Consider the following 19454-nt stretch of genomic DNA (forward strand, 5'->3'; position numbering starts at 1 on the left):
GATATGGAGGATTGTGGTGGCAACTGTGAGGTAAGTGGAAAAATAACGTACAAAAGATGTGCATGTATGAGGAGTGGCTTCCAGCACAAACAAAGAGAGGTTAAAAGGAGCAAAAGACAGAAATAAAAGTAAGTCATTAAAGATGCTACATCAATTTCCATTTTTCAAGGTTTACAGTGTGGAGTACTGCTTAACACGGGATAAAAAGCCCTCATAAACGTTTTAAACTGAATTACCTGCTACTATTTTCTGGTATGCTCAAATAATTAACAATCTGTGAGTCATTGACCTTTTGTCTGACTTGGAATTTTATGATCCAACATAAAATTAATTTAGTAAGATACACTGTGTAGGAAGAAAATCCATTTAGCTGCAAAACTCTCAGTTTGATGAATAATGTTAAGTGATCACAGTGTCCACATTTTGTTCCGTTAACCCCCCGACCCCAACCCACCCGCACACGGGCAACAATAGGAGGGGAAGAACAATCGGCACATAGATGCATCATTTAGAAAGAAAGGATGAACGGATGGAAGACAGACAGACCGGCAAGCAGATAGACAGACAGAATCTTCTTTTTCTGTCAGAAGATGTGCACTTTTTTCTCGAAGCTTTCTAATCGCTTGTTTTCATTGGCTGAAGGTGGTTTAAGCGGTGCTGAAGTTGTTTACTAAACTGATTTCCATCCAGGCATTTTGTTTTTCACTCGGTGACAGTGTGAATGTGAGTGTTTGTCTCGATACGCTCCCATTGACCAGTCATGTGTTTAGTTGGCTTTTTGTTTCAAATTAGCAGGGGTCAACCCCAACTCCCTGTGACCCTGCATAGGAGAGCTTTATTGAAAATGAATGGATGGGCATCTTGACATCTCGAGAGCCAATCCAAATCCCATTGGTCAGTGGACAAACGTGATATGCACAGCAGGTGTGTTTTTCCTCAACAACTCAGCATGTGGTTGTTTCAACAGGACATTTATGTCACTTGTCTGCTGACAAGTGATCTTTTATTCGTGGTGATAGCCTAGGAAAAGAGATAACAATATCAACGGCTTCCAAGCCAGCAAACTATTTGCTCAGATTGCACCAAACTACAGTCACTTCCTCATGGAAGGAAGCTGGGAGGATATGAGTGGCGTTGTAGGGTTTGATTACAGTAGTTTGTTCAAAAAACGATTTTTGGTTATAATCCAAGGGGCAAAAAAATCTTGAATTGTCTGGGTGAAACCCAATTTGTTCAAGAACGAAGATGTTCGAAAACCGAGCTGCGACAGTACGCTTGGTTCGCTGGTTACACACAAATTAACACATTGTTGGATTTGATTTGATTTGATTTATCTTTATTAATCTCACAGTGGAAAAATTTACAGCAGCAGAGTTATGAAAGGAAGATGAAAGGAAAGAAAGAAGTACGAAAACAAAATACAGGAGCTGCTGGCAAGGCAGCCACTCTCAGGGCACCATCTTCAAGTCAAAGAACAAAGAAAACTAAATAACACATTATCTGCCTGGTGATTTCACACTCAGGCACTATTGGTGTACTGTTGGTGAAAAGTTTTGTTACATTTTATAGGGTGCTGACTGTGCAAATATGGATAGTGCACCTGCCTCAGAACCAAAGGTTGTGTGTCTGAACCTTGACTCAGACATTGCTTTGACTTGGAATGTTCCCCCACATTCCAAACCATGTTTATTCAGCTCTGCAAAGAGCTAATCAATCTGAATGCAAGTGTGAATGGTTGTTGGCCAACAAATGCCAAGTGAATGACTGGTGAGATGTCCATCCAAAATTAGCCTTGATAACCTTGAGCTAAAATGTGATCCTGAAACAGTTAAGTATAATTTCGCACTTCTCACAAATAGAAATTCAAGATTAAAATATTTTGTTAGTTTTTGGCCATAAAAGTGAGATGCCTACCGTCATGATTCTGTTTATGTTTAGGTTACATTTGGTCTTGTTTTAAGAGTTATGTTCTGTATTGAACAAACAGGTTGCCTAGTAAGGCTTTTTTACCACTCTTGCATCTTTTAGTAGTCAGTTTTCTCTTTTGAAAAGACTGCCACACAAAACACCCTGTGTTTATTTGTTTCTGTTGCTGTCACATCATTTTGTTTTTTTGGGCCTCTATCAAAAAAAAAAAAAAAAACAACACAAATATTTTCTGAAATGTTTTCTTCTCATAGACAGTGACTTGTTTGTGCTCTAAAATCTGTTGTCAGTGAACCTCATTCCGATCATCTATGATGCGCGCTCATCAAATACACACCTCCTTCCGATCATCTTGGTGTAAATAACTGTCTTAAGGCCGGACGACAGGAGCAAAGCACCTTTTATTTAGAGTTTCAAAGTTGTAGCGATTGGTCTAACAAGTGCAATTGCATACTGAAGTTTAATAGCTGAGCTATAAAGCCTAAATAATCCAGAAACACTGACTTAACCAGCCTGCAAAGATTCCAATATAATATTATGAGGGTTGTGGAATGCCTTTGAAGCTCAATAAAGAAAATATTAACAACCCAGGAAGAGTAACATTGATTGGAAATAAAGAAGATATACTGATAAAGACACTTTTATGGTGGCACAAGTCAAAATTAGTCGAAGGAATTAGATGCCTACAATTAAATGAAAAATCCTAACGAGGTGACCATTGAAGAAGCTTAACTTGCTGATAAAGTACCTCGTTTAAAGTAATACAGCAGTGACAAAACAATAATGAAGTAATAAAAAGAATGCTTGAAATACTGTTAATTAGCAGAAGGCAACACATGCGGCTCGCACATATGCTTCACAGTCAAAAGAATTTTGATTTTGAAATCTGGAGGCTGTCACGATGTGTAGAGACTCTGTCACTTTGCGTGGTGATGGACCCCAAAAAGCGAGTAAGAAGGACGAATTGGGTCTACTTGACAACTTGTATTTAGGAAATACAGAGAGAACTCAATCTAAAAAAACGTCATAAGGAGGATTCCAAATAATCAAACAATAAGCCATTACTGAAGCTGAATCCTAACAGTGACCAAAATGTGACAGTCAAACATGACATAAACAAACAATGACCCGACGCCAAGTGGTCAGCCAGCAGTCCTTTTAAAGCAATAATCCTTCAATGTCCAACAGGTGTGCAGCTGCAGGGGAAACCCTACTCTGCCACCTTTTGGTCACAAACAGAAAGAAGACAGAAGCTATCTGTGGAACCATTACGTGTCTTCTTTTTTTATTTTTTTTTAATTCAGTTTCTTTCTTCTTCCAAGAATGGTTGGCTTTTTTTATCAGTAGTTGAAGACCTATCATTTTGGTTTTCTCTGATTGACTTGCAATCACCTTGCATCTCTAAATGATCTGGAATGAGTTCCGGAACACCTGAAATCCTGTTACGGTTCCCTGATAGAAAACAGGTGGAAAGGTGGATTGATTTATGTTATCATACGCTTTATTCAGTGTATTTGGTTGTTACATATGGACTGGTTCATATATACTGTAACTGATACATTGCTAATCTTGTTCAAAGTCACAGGGAACTGGAGCCGTGACCAAATGATGTCATGAGAAAGACAGACAACGACCTGGACTGGTCGCCAGTCAGTCACACGGCATATATGGAGACAGACAACCAAATACACACCGTCACAGACTGGAAACTGAACACATGAAGACTGCAAGACCTTGTGTTCAAAATGTAAACAGTAATTTGTCAATGTCATACTCCATTCACTCCGCAAGACCAAAATATACTCCTCCACTTTGAGGCAGAACTTTACTTAAGTCAGAGGATGTAACCAACCATGTTCTGACTGTGGATGCACCACTCGTCATCTTGGCATCTTTGCAGTTCATACTCCTGGAAACCATTTAATACAATACCACAACACGTGCATTGGAATACCTCAAAGTAGAGCACAATACAAATTGTAATGCTGTTTGACTGTTTTTGACACTTGTCAAGTCTTCTTGAATAAGTGGATTGAAAACTCCCTCCTGTCATTTTTCATGAAAGTGAGACCACCTACTGCTTTGCTAACTTTGAGGTATCCAAAGCGAATCCTCTACCACGGAGATGTTTTCTGATTACTTCAGCAACCTTAATTAGCCTCAGTGAATGCCTCCTGTCTCTATGAATGGTGTGTCATTAATATTGAGGATCTTGAAGCAATCCTTTCGCAGCACAAATATATCCTCAGTTGGAGTCCGTGTACGCGTGCATCTGTGTGTGTGTGTGCATGTGTGTGTGTTTGTGTGTGTGTGTGTGTGTGTGTGTGTGTGTGTGTGTGCGTGTGTGCGTGTGTGTGTGTAAGTGTGTGTGCGCGCGCGCGTGTGAATGCTCTTGTTTATATGTGGTTATGGGGACAAAAACCTCTTTACACAGTCACGTCCTGGGGACCATTTGACGTATGGGGACAAAAAAACCTGGTCCCAATAAAGAAAACATATAAAAATGTTTCAGAAAGGGTGGTCCCCAGAAGTGATGATCCAAAAAGTGGTCCCCAGAAAGCATAAAAACGCGAATATGTGTGTGTGTGTGTGTGTGTGTGTGTGTGTGTGTGTGTGTGTGTGTGTGTGTGTGTGTGTGTGTGTGTGTGTGTGTGTGTGTGTGTACCAGGAGAAAAAAGACATAAGCACAATAAGAACATGCAAACTCCACACAGGGTGCACTTTTTAATGCCTCTTTCGTATGTGGATCTAAATTGTGGATACTGTATGCATGGTGATAGTTCCTTGAATGGTTTCATATCACACTCCTCTGTGTGAGCGGTTAAAAGTGGAAATTACAAAAGTTACTTTATTAACACGTGTGATTTGGTGTGCAAATAACGTGTTTTATGCACCAGGTCTTACATAGTTTATTTAACACAAACCATCTCAATCCCCACCTTAAATAAGTCATATTTGAAACCAGTCGGGATAGTAAATACTTCATTATTCTATCGACTGCTTAATTTGTTTCTTATCTGTGTTGTGCCAAATGAACATTGCTGTTGTCATGTTAATGATCTGAGTGTGATTTTCTCTGGAGCTAATCTCAATGGAATCTCCTGAAATATCTTTACATTTGGAGTGTTTGTCAGTTCATTTATTTATTATTTTTTATGAACAGAACCATCTGCTTCGGTTTCTCCTCACCGACCCCCCTATATCCACTCTCTCACCCTCCCCCCCTCTCTCTCCCCCACCCCATTCTCTTCCCCACACTTCTTTTCCACTGGGAAAAGATTGCCAACATTGTTAAAGTACATGTAAGCAGACAGGCTGAGCTCTCAAGATCCAACTCGAACTCTTGAAATAAACTGACAATATGTTGTACAGCACGGTGTCAAAGTCAAGGCCCGCGGGCCAAATCCGGCCCGCCACATCATTTTTGTAGGCCCGCGAAGGCAAATCAAACTTGTTAAATTCCATGATGATTGCTAAAATATGAGCCAAAATTTCATATTTTTGGATGTCAACCACAATAAAAGTCATTATTCTTGACTTCAGATTTGAAAACGAGTTATTCATTAATTTTCTGTGTGATCTATATGTAATATTTGAAGGGATATAAACATTCTAATGGGTTCCCCAAATTCCTAACGGCCCTCGAGAGGAAACCATAACTACAATGTGGGCCGTGGCAAAAAATGACTTTGACACCCCTGTTGTACAGTATTGATAGATTTTGTGCCCACTGTTCTGTTCGTTTTTTCGCATGATACACTTTCTTCTTCCCTTCAGGACACAGCGAATCAGTGTCCTCCATCTAACCCTGTTCTGTGCATCCTCTTCTCTCGCACCAGCTACCTTAATGTCTTCTTTCACAGCAATAAATGGCCAAATTGCTTCTTAATTATATATATATATATATATATATATATATATATATATATATATATAGTCATTGGCAGAAGTCTTGTTGCATAAGGACATAAAACGGTATATATCTTTATTAATATATCTTAACCATTAATTATAATTATTATAATTATTAATATATCTTAACTAATCAATCAATTGTCACAATAAAAGGTTCATTTTAATGTCAAGGACTTTCACATTAATTACTGGGAGCAAATTGAAACCGTCAAAAAGTGTCCTCATGTGCACAGCTTGGTAAAACCCATAACATCAGTTTCTGCAAGGACAAAAGTCTTGTCGTGTCTTTAAATGACTCAACTCATCACAGACTCTCAGGGGTCGGGAACCTATGGCTTGCAAGCCATGTATGGCGCTAAATTTCTACAGTTTAGCTGGTGTATATAATGTAGAGTCACTTTACATTCTAAACACTGTACTACAGTGTTTGTTTTATTTTATTTTTATCAAAACTGTGTGCATAGGTGAGGCACACAGTTCTCCTGCCTCATGACAGGGGGCGCTGGTGATTACAGAGATTCTTCTTGCGCATCCTCGGCTGAAGAATAATAGAATTAGTGGGAGCAAGCTACAGTAAACTGTTAGCAAGTTAAGTGCAGCCATCCCGTCATTTTTTTTGTGTTGCTTTGCCTTATTTTCAGAATGGAGGAGTACATATCTAAATCGAAAGAAATAGAAATACTTTTAAAACTGAAGAAAGATAAGGAAGGCTTGTACAAAGAAGGTATCGATGCCTTTCTTCAGAAGGAGCGGCACATGGACTTCATTTATAAGTAAAGGTAACACGATAATCACATTTTTTTAATTCTTTTTTTCTTTGCTACAGCTTATATAAAGAATGCTGACTTCACATTTTAAACAAAACACGTTAACTGTTGTCATATGTTTGTAATTCTGACTGTGATGACGTCACCAGCCATGAACCTCACCGCGCGTCACTGTTCATTTCCTGTTGGGGCTGCAGTTGGCGGAAAGCGCAATTTTGATTGGATGACACTGACCTAGGTTGGCGGAGAGCGCAATTTTGATTGGATAATACTGGCCGTCATGTTGAAACAGGTAAACTCCCCTTTAAATGAGCCTGACGAGTACACTTCAGCTTGAATGCACCGGAGCATTCGCCTTTGAGGAGAGAAAATGTTCTGATTCTAATTTGCAATGAAACAATTCCCTATATGAAACAGTCGAATGTCAGTGACATTTTAACAAGCCCCATGTTAACGTTAGCGTCAATATATTTCTGCGAGAAGTAGATTGCAGATAGGTGTGGAAGCTTATGAGCCGTGTGCAGGCTAGCTAGCAGTAACTTGACCTATGGACCCGATCGTTTGGCTGGATATTTAACAATTACGAGGAACGGAATACCATTCATGTTAACGGTGAGTACAATCACAGTTATTTTAAATACAGTAAAGTCTCGTGATATCGATATTCTCGGGAGTCGGACAAAATATTGATATAACCGGACTATCGATATATCCGATCCTGCGCCGAACTGCATTAACAAAAGCCGCCAAAAGAGGGCAGCCAAGCGCCATATAAGAAACGGAGCTGGCCATGAGCTCCCATTATGTGCCTCTTTTTTTGGGGGGCTGAGAGATGTTCCCCCAATGTTGCCTCAAAATGGCACATATAATTCTTTAATGATTGCAAATATGTATGCTTTAATCTTCAGAACTACAGTGTATTTGAATCATATTCATAACTGGATGTGTAACAAGAAAGCATATTATCCGAATCTGAAGCCATTGTTTGGATTCACAAGCAATGCAAGACGTCTTGGCGTGAAGTCATTTTTATTGGTGTTTTGCATTTGAATAAAAAGTGACATCGGTTGTCCTTTAATACACAGTATGGAATGTTAATAATTTTCAAAATCATCACGCTTCAGCAGACAAAACAAGAAACCTTGTTGCAAAAACCGATTGCATTCATATACAGTACAGTGGGCATGTACATAACACAACAGGGAAACTGCAACGCTTACATCTTATTGTATTATGTATACAATTTAAAAAAGTCATCAATCTTCTTCTGCTTCCCATTTTTACCTTTTAACACAAACACTTCAATCTCATCTGCTACACACGAGCTAGCGTCTGAAAATGAAAATGGATCTGCTACACGGGTGCTGGGCACGTAACAAACTCACGTGACCAAGTCGACCAATGGCGTGACCGATTGCGTGTCACGTAACCAAGTCACGTGGCCAAGTCGGCCAATGGCGCGACTGATGCCGTGTCACGTAACCAAGACACGTGACACGGCATCAGTCGCGCCATTGGCCGACTTGGCCACGTAACCAAGTCACGTGACCAAGTCGACCAATGGCGCGACCGATGTAACGATATAAACAGCAAAATGGCCGGCGGGGGATGAAAAGGAGCACCGTAATAACCGGATTATCGTAATAACCGGGTATCGTACTAACTAAACGGTACTAATTATACATAAAAAGACTAGAAATGTGCAAGGGAAATGAAAATAGTATCGTAATAAGCGGTACTATCGATATAACCGATATCGATATAACGAGACTTTACTGTAATGTATTCTGACATTTTGTTGAAAAGTGGCTGCGCATGTGTGCGTGTTTGCGTGTGTGTTTTCATGTGTGTGTGGGTGTGTGCGCGCGCACGTGTGTGTGTGTGTGTGTGTGTGTGTGTGTGTGTGTGTGTGTGTGTGTGTGTGTGCGCGCGCCCGCGTGTGGCTCTCACTGAAAAACATTTCAAAATATTTTACATTTATGGCTCTCTTAGTCAAAAAGGTTCCCGACCCCTGCATTAGAGCTACACCTGTGACAAATACTGTAATTAACACATTCCCAGGTGTGTATAAAAAGAACCCCAGAACACCAGACCTACATGTGAAGTGCAACCTGACCTCTGACAACTTGCCAACGATACTACCGCAGGCCAAAGTGCTGATCATCAAGAGCCTGAAGACCAAGTCTGCCACTGAGGTGGCATACATCTTTAATATGTCCAAACGTCAAGTGGAGAGGATAAGACAAAGATTTGAAGAAACCGGTGATGTTCATGACAAGTCCAGGTCTGGCAGACCTCGTAAGATTATCCCTACTGCCGGCAGTAGGGATAATCTTTCTGGTTCCAAATCTGTCCACAGTGTCTGCCTGTCATATCTCTAACACCATTATATCCCAAACCGCAAGAGAGGGCACATTTTGCAGCAGGATGGTCAATATATATATATATATATGTGATGTCACGAGAGGCTGTGTCCTGGAGGGGAAATACATCCCCCTAAGATGGCTCCACCCAGAGAGAGTCTTGGCCCCAGCTGGTGGAAGGCAGCAATTCAAACCACACACCTGCGGCTGATCACGGCTTGATTGGCAGGCAAGGCTCTTAAGGCAGAGAGTCTCTGAGTGAGGAGTTTGGGGAAAGACAAGCTCGATTGCTGTGCTCTGTGAAGAAGTTGATTGCTGCGTGGAACTCATTGCCAGTTGGGACCACACGACAGGACACTGGATTTGGACCTTGCTAAAGGTGGCTAGGCTACATGAGGAGGACGTCAAGAGGGGTGAGGCCTAGAGACTCTTGGAAAAGAACCCCGTCTTCAGTTTTAACTCAGAAGAGACTTTATTTCGATTTAAGTATTGGAAGAGACACTATTCAAACCCTTGTTGCTTGTGAATTCCCCCGAAACCCTTGATTAAAACCTTTGTTTGTATCCAAACCTGTCGTCCATTGCACTTCTTGTCCTGTCCCGCTGAGAGCTAGCTATATATATATATATATATATATATATATATATATATATATATATATATAGAGAGAGAGAGAGAGAGATAGTATATATGTCAGGTTAATTGTTTATACCTGTGAACGTGCATGTCAAAAGCAGGTGTGTGTGTGTGTGTGTGTGTGTGTGTGTGTGTGTGTGTGTGTGTGTGTGTGTGTGTGTGTGTGTGTGTGTGTGGTTTTTCTACCCCAAGAGGTTTGCCTTTGGCCAGCGCCCAAAATAACTTAGGATAGGCTCCAGCTCAAATGTCACCCTTATGAGGAGAAGTGGATAGGAAATGGATGGATATTAACTATCTTGACGATGTCAAATCAATCAGTTCAGCACTGATTGTTGACCGGTGCGGACAACCTTTTGATTAGTTTTATGACATGTTTCGATGACAAATTTGATGTTTGACAAACTTTCCAAGACTGTGATCAATAGACTTCAGACTAATGCAATGCGTTAACATCACACACATATTTGCGCAACGTGATCATATATGGAGTCAATGTGCAATGGCATGAAATGAGCAATTGCATGACATGAGCAAGTACAGTAGGACACTACAGGAATCAGAAGAATCAGATAATGTTGTACTATTTGCACAAGGTTATTATATATCAAGTCAGACATAAAAAATGGAATACATGTCAGTGTTAAAGCAAGGCATGGTGCAAGGTTATTAAAATACGGTATATTAGTTAAATAAAACATACATACTTAATTTTATTTCTAGCTTTAATAATTTGATAGAAGCAAATATATTTCATTTTGTGGGTATAATGAGGCAAAAAACATCCGTGCGCTATGCAGGCATCAAGTGCCCCTACTGATGTGATTTCCTTCAAAAGACGACAGTGCCATTCTCGATGTAAATACCTGCCACCAAAGATAAAGAAGTGAAATTAAATGTTGACAAAATAATATCTTTGAAGCCAGTACTGCATGACACCAGGAATAATAAAATGTATGCTTATCGGACCATCTTTGCAAGGGGAAAAATACGGCTTACAGTCACCAATGTACAGTGAGACCTCAACTTACGAACTTAATTGGTTCCCAGACAGAGTGTGTAAAGTGAAAAGTGTGTATCTCACAAGATTTTTTCCTATAGGAAACCATTAAAATGGGAATAATCCGTTCCCGGGTTTCCATAAAATATACTTTTCAACTAAATAAGCATTAAAACTACACACAACATACCTTATTCCATGTATAATAAATGTGCTATTGTATTGTAATGAAAGAAATACACTGCATTGTATCATAAAGTCACTTTATTTACATTTGTGATGGTCATTGGTGGCTTGATGGAATGGCGTTGGAGGTCGAAGGTCAAAGGGCATTGCTGTTTGCAAAGAGAGGCACATTACATGAGGACTGTAATTAAAGAAATAAACTGTGCTGTAAAATAAAGTTTTATTTACCTTTTTCATGGTCGTTGATGACTTATGGAAAGAGAGTCACCTTCCATAAGGACTGTTGGTAACTTAACCTCTGGTATGGCTTCTCTTCTTTTTTCTTTGGAGACTCATCATTTTTGCTTATTAAAAACCTCTTAATTGACACCAGTTGCTTTCTGACTTGTAAGGTCTTACGAAGCTGAGTCGACACATTATCGTTCATCATGTTGATTATTGTCATAGCCACAGTCTTTTCTGGATAGAACTGTTCTGTAAATGCCTGCACATCATTCCACTTTGCCAAAATTGCCTTTATGAGGTCACTTGATGCTGCAGTAATCTCCTCCTTGCCCTCAGATGTTCTCGAACCGTCCGTTACTGGCTTTAAAATCCTCAATAAGCGCCGAACTTCCAGGTTGGCGCATGGCGATATCGGCGTGAATTAGCCGTGCGTTCTCGCATAAAATAACTTTACTCACGCTGTCGCCGCATAGCTGCTTTTCGTTAATCCAAATTAAAGGACGTTTTTCAACTTCTTTGATTGCCCAAGACCGTCGCTTTGAGAGCACGGAAACACCTTTTGCAACAGACGCACCTTTGATGGCTTCTCTGTTCCGGAGAATGGTAGCAATGGTTGACTTAGCATAGCCGTACTCTGCCACTAAATCACACAAACGCACACATCATATCTCCTTCTTCTCAGCGACGGTGATTTTATTTTGTGTCTTCTTGGGCTGAACACGAGCCTGTGGTGTTTTTTTTTCGGTCCCATCATAGTAAAATTATCAGCAAAAAGCTCCACGTAGGTGATCGACGTGTGCATTCAATGAGAGGGGGTGTGGAAAGTAGCGCCGGCTGGAGCGCAATTCGGTCATGTGCTTCCGCCGAAGATCACTCCGCCAGATCCAAAGGTCGTGTGCTTTGGTGTTCTTCCGCCGAACATTACTGCACCAGCCGTGGTGGGTGTGTATTATGAAAATAATGCTTATTATAAGGTTTAATTTTTAGAAATTTGACGTTCGAAAGACAAAAAGTTTGTAAAATAAGGTGTTCGTAATTTGAGCTCTCACTGTATATTTACAACTTATTCCGATAATTTTTTTTAATATTTAAAGAAATGTAGTTTTACTTCATTTGTCTTTGATCGTACTAAAACGCAGGTGACTCACTGAAAGATAAGCTACATTTTCCATATTTGATATTTTGTTTTTGTCACATATTCAGGTTTATGTCTGTATTTATCTGTAGTCTAAAGGTAGTCCATATTCATTCATTTCGATGTCCTGTTGATGTCATCAATATTAACAGCAAATTCATGAAAAATGTATGTGCGTGTGTGTGTGTCTGTGTGTGTGTGTGTGTGTGTGTGTGTGTGTGTGTGTGTGTGTGTGTGTGTGTGTGTGTGTGTGTGTGTGTGCGTGTGTGCATGCATGTGTGTGTGCCCTGCTGCCTAGTGGGGAGTCTAGGAAGACTAAGGCTATGGGAGCACACCCTGAGAGAAAAGCAACGTATTCTGGTGGCACACAATAGGCGGTCCTCAGAAAGACTGGAGCTCCGGCAGCCTCCTGCAACTGTGGAAGAGTGCCGGTCATCCTGGGCTCCCCTTGCCACCGGATCCCATCCTCCTACAGTGAAGAAGTGCTGCTGGGACATGCGCGCCCCCAGTTGCACTTAAAATAATTTCTCCGCGCAGGTATCCATCTCTACCTCGGTGGGACCAGCTACCGGAAATTGACCAGAATCTGGTGGTGATGGGGTGTCTGGTGACGGGAGCAGGTATGAATGCACCGGAGGCTCCTTATCAGAACTCTGCACACCAGCGGCACGGGACTATTCATGGTTGCTAGCAGGTGGAATTGAGTGGCACCTGCTCCCGGCAGACCCCCGTGCGACTGAGCAGCCCTATTCAGGACCGCACTGCTCACCCCAACTGGGGAAGGGCCGAGAAAATGTGACCCAAACATTGCCAACTCAAAGAAATCCTGGATAGGCCACCGCACAAATCGGGAATTCCACTCAGCGGTCGAAATAAAACAAAGAAAATAATCCCTCTCATACTGGCATCATGGGACATAAGGACACTCCTGAACACCAACATCAACACTGTTAGACCTCACCGCACACATTGCAAAACTGCATTGCAAAACTGCATTGCATAACTGCACTCATTGCAGCCAAACTCAATCGCTACAACGTTAACATCGCTGCACTTAGTGAAACCAGACTCCAGTATGAAGGCTCCCTAAAGGAAGAAGGACAAGGTTACCCCCCCCCCCTCTCAAGGTGGAAAGCATCAGCATGGTGTGGGACTTGCAATAAAAAATAGTCACCTGCTAAAACTCCCAGAATCACCGATTGGCATAAGTTAAAGGCTTATGTCACTTAGGATCCCTCTGGCTAAAAAAAAGATATGCCACCCTTCTTACTGCTTATGCACGTACCCTACCATCAAAGGAATACACTAAGGACAGCTTCTATAAGGCATTAGATGAGTTCCTCCGCGGCATACCTAAGGAGGATAAGATCTTCTTGCTGGGCGTTTTTAACGCTAGAGTGGGGAAGGACAACAAGGTGTGAAGTGGGGTTATTGGTGGGCATGGCATTGGACATGTGAATTCAAATGGCCTACGGCTGCTCAGTCTTTGTGCTGAGCATGACTTGACCATCACAAACACCATCTACCAACTGAAAAACAAGCACAAAGCATCCTGGATGCACCCACGCTCTAAACATTGGCACTTGATCGACTACACCATTGTGAGACGCTCGGACATAAAAGACGTCTTGCTCACTCGCACAATGAGAGGAGTGCTGGACCGACTACCGACTCATGATGACCAGGCTTCGAGGGCAAGTACGCCCTGCTATTCGTCTCCAGAGATCAGGGAAGAAGAGGCTGGACTGCACCTGGCTAGGAGAGCATATGGCTCGGGACAATTTCCGTCTCTTCCTTGCTGAAAACCTGGAAAATATTGAGCCTATCCTTCTGGGAGAGGAATCCATTGATTGAAAATGGTCCGTTATCAGCTCAAGGTTCTATGAGGCAGCATCCAAATCCATCGGATACAAGCGCAGAATGCACCAGGACTCGTTTGATGACAACACAGGCACAATAACCTTGATGCTCAAACACAGTTTCACACATGCACACAGCACACAGTGCTGTGTGCATGTGTGAAACTCAGGGCGGAGGTGCAGTCAAAACTATGTGCCCTGCAGAATGAGTGGTGGTCATTGAAGGCGGCTGAAATACAATTTCATGCCAATAAAAACGATATGCACAATATTTATGATGCAAAAGTCATATATGGCCCAAGAAACTGTACTGTCTCCCCTCTGAAGTCTAGCGACAGTACAACACTCATAAAAGACCAGAAGCTAAACACCAAAAGATGGACAGAACACTTTGAATCTCTACTCAACCAGCCTTCCCCAACAGACCCTTTAGTTGTAAAGGAACTCTCTGATCACCCCACCATCCAAGACCTTGACCTTCCACCAACCTTTGAAGAGGTTAAGAGTGCTTTAAAATCTCTGAAATGCAACAAGAGCCCTGGTCCTGACAGTATCCCGGCCGAGATTCTCAAGCAAAGAGGCTCCCTTTGCACTTGTGCCCTCTTCCTCTTCATCAGCAATGTGTGGAAGCATGAAACTGTGCCTCAGCAGTGGAAAGATGCAAATATTGTCACCATCTACAAAGGCAAGGGGGATGAATTCCTCTGTGGTAAAGCCATGGCATCTCACTTCTGGCAGTTGCTGGTAAAGTCCTGGCTAAAGTGATGCTACATAGACTGATAAACTGCATCACAGAAGATCTGCTGCCAGAATCCCAGTGTGGATTCAGGAAGAACAGGAGCACCATAGAAATGGTGGTCACAGCACGGCAGCTTCAGGAGAAGTGTAGGGAATAGCACCAGACCCAAATCTATTCAACATCAGGAGGCTCCAGGTAGTCACGAAAGTAAGATCAGAGCAAGTCATCGAACTCCAATATGCAGATGACTGTGCAGTTGTGGCCCACACACCAGAAGCACTACAAGCTAGTCTCTCAGCTGCTGCAGGTGCCTATGGCAGGCAGGGCCTCTGTGTTGTGGAAAAATCTGAGGAAAAGACTGAGGTAATTTGTCAGTGGGCATCCATTCCTCCAGTTCATTCACCAACCTTCACCATCTGCAATAAGCCACTAGCAATAGTGCAGTCTTTCAAATACCTGGGCAGCTTTCTCTCTGATGACTGCAGCATCGACAGAGAGATACAAAACTGGATCAAACAGGCATCAGCATCTATTGGCAGACTCAGGAAGAGAGTCTTTCAAAACAAAGATCTCAAACTCCACACCAAGACTGCAGTTTCTCGGGCTGTTGTTATGTCAACCCTCCTCGACAGCTGCGAAGAATGGACCCTGTACAGTCGCCACCTCAGGATGCTTGAGGCCTTCCACATCAAGTGCCTACAATGTATCCTTGGACTTTCCTGTAGGGACAGAGTCCCAGACACTGAAATACTCTGCAAAACCAACTGTACCAGTGTGGAGGCTACAGTCATGCAGCACCAACTTTGCTGGCTAGGCCATGTGATCCGGATGCCAGACGAGCTTGCCACGTAAGGTGCTTTATGACCAGGTCCATCTCGGCCGCCACCTGGCAGGAGACCCAAAAAGGCGCTATAAAGACCATGTGATGACTGCCATGAAAAAATGTTGCCTGAACCCGACCCAGCTGGAGGACATTGCAGCTCTGGCGGCAGCTTCTCCAACAAGGAGTACAGAAACTTGAGGAAGAGCGAGGTGACCGACGGACCACGAAACGTCAAAGGAGACATGAAGCCAGCGCCACACCCACAACCCCAGTCAATGCCTTCACCTACTCTGCCTGTGGCAAGCAGTGTGGCTCACGGATTGGGCTATACAGTCACATGAAATGGTTTCACAAGAAGTAGAGTTGGACTGTCATCATCGGACACGATGGACAACCTTAAGCAGTCAGCGTGTGTGTGTGTGTGTGTGTGTGTGTGTGTGTGTGTGTGTGTGTGTGTGTGTGTGTGTGTGTGTGTGTGTGTGTGTGTGTGTGTGTGTGTGTGTGTGTGTGTGTGTGTGCGTGCACGCGTGTGTGCGTGCACGCACGTACGTATGTACGTACGTGCGGCAATTGTGTGTTCGAGTCACACATGTTCACTAAGCATATAACAGCATGAAACTTAAATATGATAACTTCTTATTCTCCATCAGTTATTTATTTATTTATTTATTTATTTATTTATTTATTTATATTTTGGAACTGTCCATTCTGTGATAAATTATAAAAAGGTGTTTGTAATTTTATTTGTGTGTGTATGTGTGACATCACACTGTTCTTTTTCCTTCCAACGTATATTTCTTGGCCTCATCACGATTCACTTGTGAAATATGGATTACAATTTTTTTAGTAATGAGTATTTTTGTTAAACTATTATTGTTTTTAAGTTTTGATCATGCCTATCAGCCACATCAGTGTCATGTTGCGGCCTTAAACATTTGTCATTCATCTCCTTTTTTAAAGGTTGGTCAGGAGTAACTTTCATGGCGCTTCTGCACAGACCAGGTGCCTTGAGTTGCTACTGTGTCGCTGGAACGGGGCTGCCACAAAGTAGGAATTGGGTGTGAAAAATCCTCATTAGCAGAAGGATGATGGCAGCAAATAGACTGTGTGCATTTAAGGCAATGCTGTGCACTGCCGTGCACTGCCCGCTGGGTGCATCTTTAGTCAGAATATTCCGTCTTTGTTTTGTGATCATGTTGATGGTTAAAGAAAAACAATATCCATCAAAGGATGAAAAAATAATTAACAAAAAGCAATACTTATCACCACAAAACTCTGACATAAAGAGGCAAAAAACATTCAACTAAATACAAGCAAACCGGCGAGACTGCGAGGCACACCTGGACAAGAAACGAGTGGCTGGAGGGAGCTGATTAATTTGACACAGGGCAGATTGGAATGAGCGGAAATGAAAACGTAACGAGTTGACGAGATGAACAAGCGACAAAGGACAAAAGGACATACTGTAGTATAAAATTAAACGTGATTAAGCGAAAAAAGGCAAACATCGAGAAAAAACGGCAACAGTGACAAAGGAATGAGATCCATCCTCAGATCAATCTCACATTTTTCCAAATGTTTTTTTCTCAGGTCCTGGGATGAGTTTCACGCCTGTGCCAACGTGGCAATGATCGGCTGTCCAGAGGAAGCAGCAAACGTCTGGGAGTCTCTCCGCCAAGAATCTAAGAAGATGCAGTTTTCAGGAAACCTCTACGACATGTGTTCCAACCGTGACAGTCACACATTAACCACAGCATACCCGCGTGGGTCCCACATCCAAGGAGAGCTCAACCAAGAGTCTCTAAGAGGACGAGTCAGTCGTTTGGCAGCCACCTACTACTTAATCCTGCTTCTGTCTCCTCTGATGTTGCTGTTTTGAACAGAACTGTCTCAATAGAATGGGACTGATGTAAATACGACATGAACTTTGTGCATTTTCGCCTCCAAATTTTATCACTGTCCACCTTTTCTGAAACACCAGAAGAGAGAATGCATGCTTTCTTTCTGAATTTCCTGAATCCGATTTCTTACAGATTTCAAATGATACTGTTGTGAACTGGTAGCGTGTAGTTGGGAGGGGGAAACAGCCAGCTGTCTTAATGCTTTTATTTAACCCTTAAAGTTGGGAAAAATGACAAAGCTATGATCTGTATCCAGCGGCTTGTTCAGGTTCATCAAAACAGCAGACAATAGGACAATTGCCTGTTACAAGCCTTTGAATGAATCTATCTGCAGAAGAACTCCAAGGATTTAACAGCCCGTAGAGTGCACAGCTTGTCTCGATCTTTAAAGGTGCATGTGTCCGTATCAAGTACATAAAGCATGATAGTCTATACCTTAATTAAACTGTAAGGTTCTTTTACTTCATGCACAGCTATCTAATACCGATGAGGTGGGGAAGAGTGTTCCGCTGCAGCCACAAATTGTCACTGTTCTCCAGAGATTCCATGCTTGATAAGACAGATCCATTTATGAGCCATCGCATGAAAGCACTGGATTGATCACATCAAATCCCTCTGGAATTTCAAGCTGTCCCACACATTTGATCTCACTCAAAACCACATGCTGTCAAAGGATGTAATTATGCTCTTCACAATTTGTTGTGACTTAACGTGTTGGTTTAAAGCTGTGGATAAAGTCTCTTTCATGTACTATGTTTTACTTTTACAAATACAAATTCCGTTTACACACTTGTAATTTCTTAAAATGTATTTAAAGGTTTATCAGTCATTGTGGGTTCAGTTTCCACTCAGTGACTGTGAACATGAGTGTGAATGGACTAACTGGAGCCCATCCCAGCTGATTTGTGCCGAGAACATACGGGATGTGGGCTTAACAGGCAGGTTTAGGCTGAATGAGGGTGGGGGGATATTGCTGAGATTCCGACCCTCACCCTCACAAGTTTAAAGGACAACCAACACCATTTTTTTGTTTCCTAACTGACATCAGAAAAACGTTTTACAGCAACTAAAATACCCAAAACACACAGGCTGATATTTTTAGTCAAATGAAAAACACCAATAAAAATGACTTAGTGTCAAAAAACTACTTCAAAATGAAACCAGAAATGGCCAGTTTCAGAAGGTCCCGCCCCCTTGTTCGTGACGTCACACCAAGACGTCTTGCCTTGCTCGACAATCAAAACAATGGCTTCAGATTCGGAGAAGATGCTTTCTTGTTACTCATCCAGTTATGAATATGATTCAAATAGTTCTGAAGAGGAAAGCATAAATGTTTGTAATCGATTAAAGAAGTCCTTCTGTGTCATTTTGAGGCATCTGAACTGAAATGTAGCGTCCCAGAAAGTGCACAAGATGGCGCCCAAGCTCCGTTGGAAATGGGCTGATTTGTCTGCTGGGAATTTGTGTCAGCTCATATCAAATAGTACTCTTGGTGCAACACACAACGATTCACCATCGCGTTATTTATGTGTTTTCCTTCTAATTTCGCCATCACGAATCAACACGTTTTCAGACCAAACAAAGTACCCAAAAAAATGCATTGTGTGTCGCTTTCTCGGCCAGTGACAATACCTACCGTGACATCACGGTAGGTATTGTCACCAACTGAAAAATAAGACTTCCTGAATATTCAGCGCGAGTCATAAAATATAAAATGTATGCGGTGAAATCTTTGTAAAATACGCTCAGTAGAAGTCATTTGAAGTGATTTTACAAATTTGTCTGGGGCGTCGGTTGTCCTTTAAGGCAGCAGTGCAAACCACTTGGTCACTGTGCTGCCTACGCATCAATGAAAAAATTGTATTGTAGCACAGTGTGATTGATTCTTTGAAAAATGAAATTGTGTTAAAAACAGGCTCGCTGAAAAAAAAAATGTGTGGGTTTTCTCCGGGTCCTCCGGTTTCCACCCACATTCAAAAACA

The 19454-nt window shown here is 41.9% G+C and overlaps 1 protein-coding gene across 1 annotated transcript in view; it reads left to right on the top strand.

Annotated features, from left to right (window-relative positions):
* nrn1la (neuritin 1-like a) overlaps nucleotides 1-18257 on the top strand; it is a 65918-nt gene extending 47661 nt beyond the window's left edge. Inside the window, exon 3 of the mRNA XM_088996394.1 lies at nucleotides 17162-18257. Coding sequence (XP_088852520.1) covers nucleotides 17162-17450 — 289 coding nt within the window. The 3' untranslated portion in view covers nucleotides 17451-18257. The remainder of the gene's footprint in view (nucleotides 1-17161) is intronic.
* Nucleotides 18258-19454: the final 1197 nt, after the last annotated feature.

The sequence above is a fragment of the Hippocampus bargibanti genome, linkage group LG05, assembly GCF_051943395.1.
Source record: "Hippocampus bargibanti isolate YZ-2025 linkage group LG05, ASM5194339v1, whole genome shotgun sequence".
NCBI lineage: Eukaryota > Metazoa > Chordata > Actinopteri > Syngnathiformes > Syngnathidae > Hippocampus > Hippocampus bargibanti.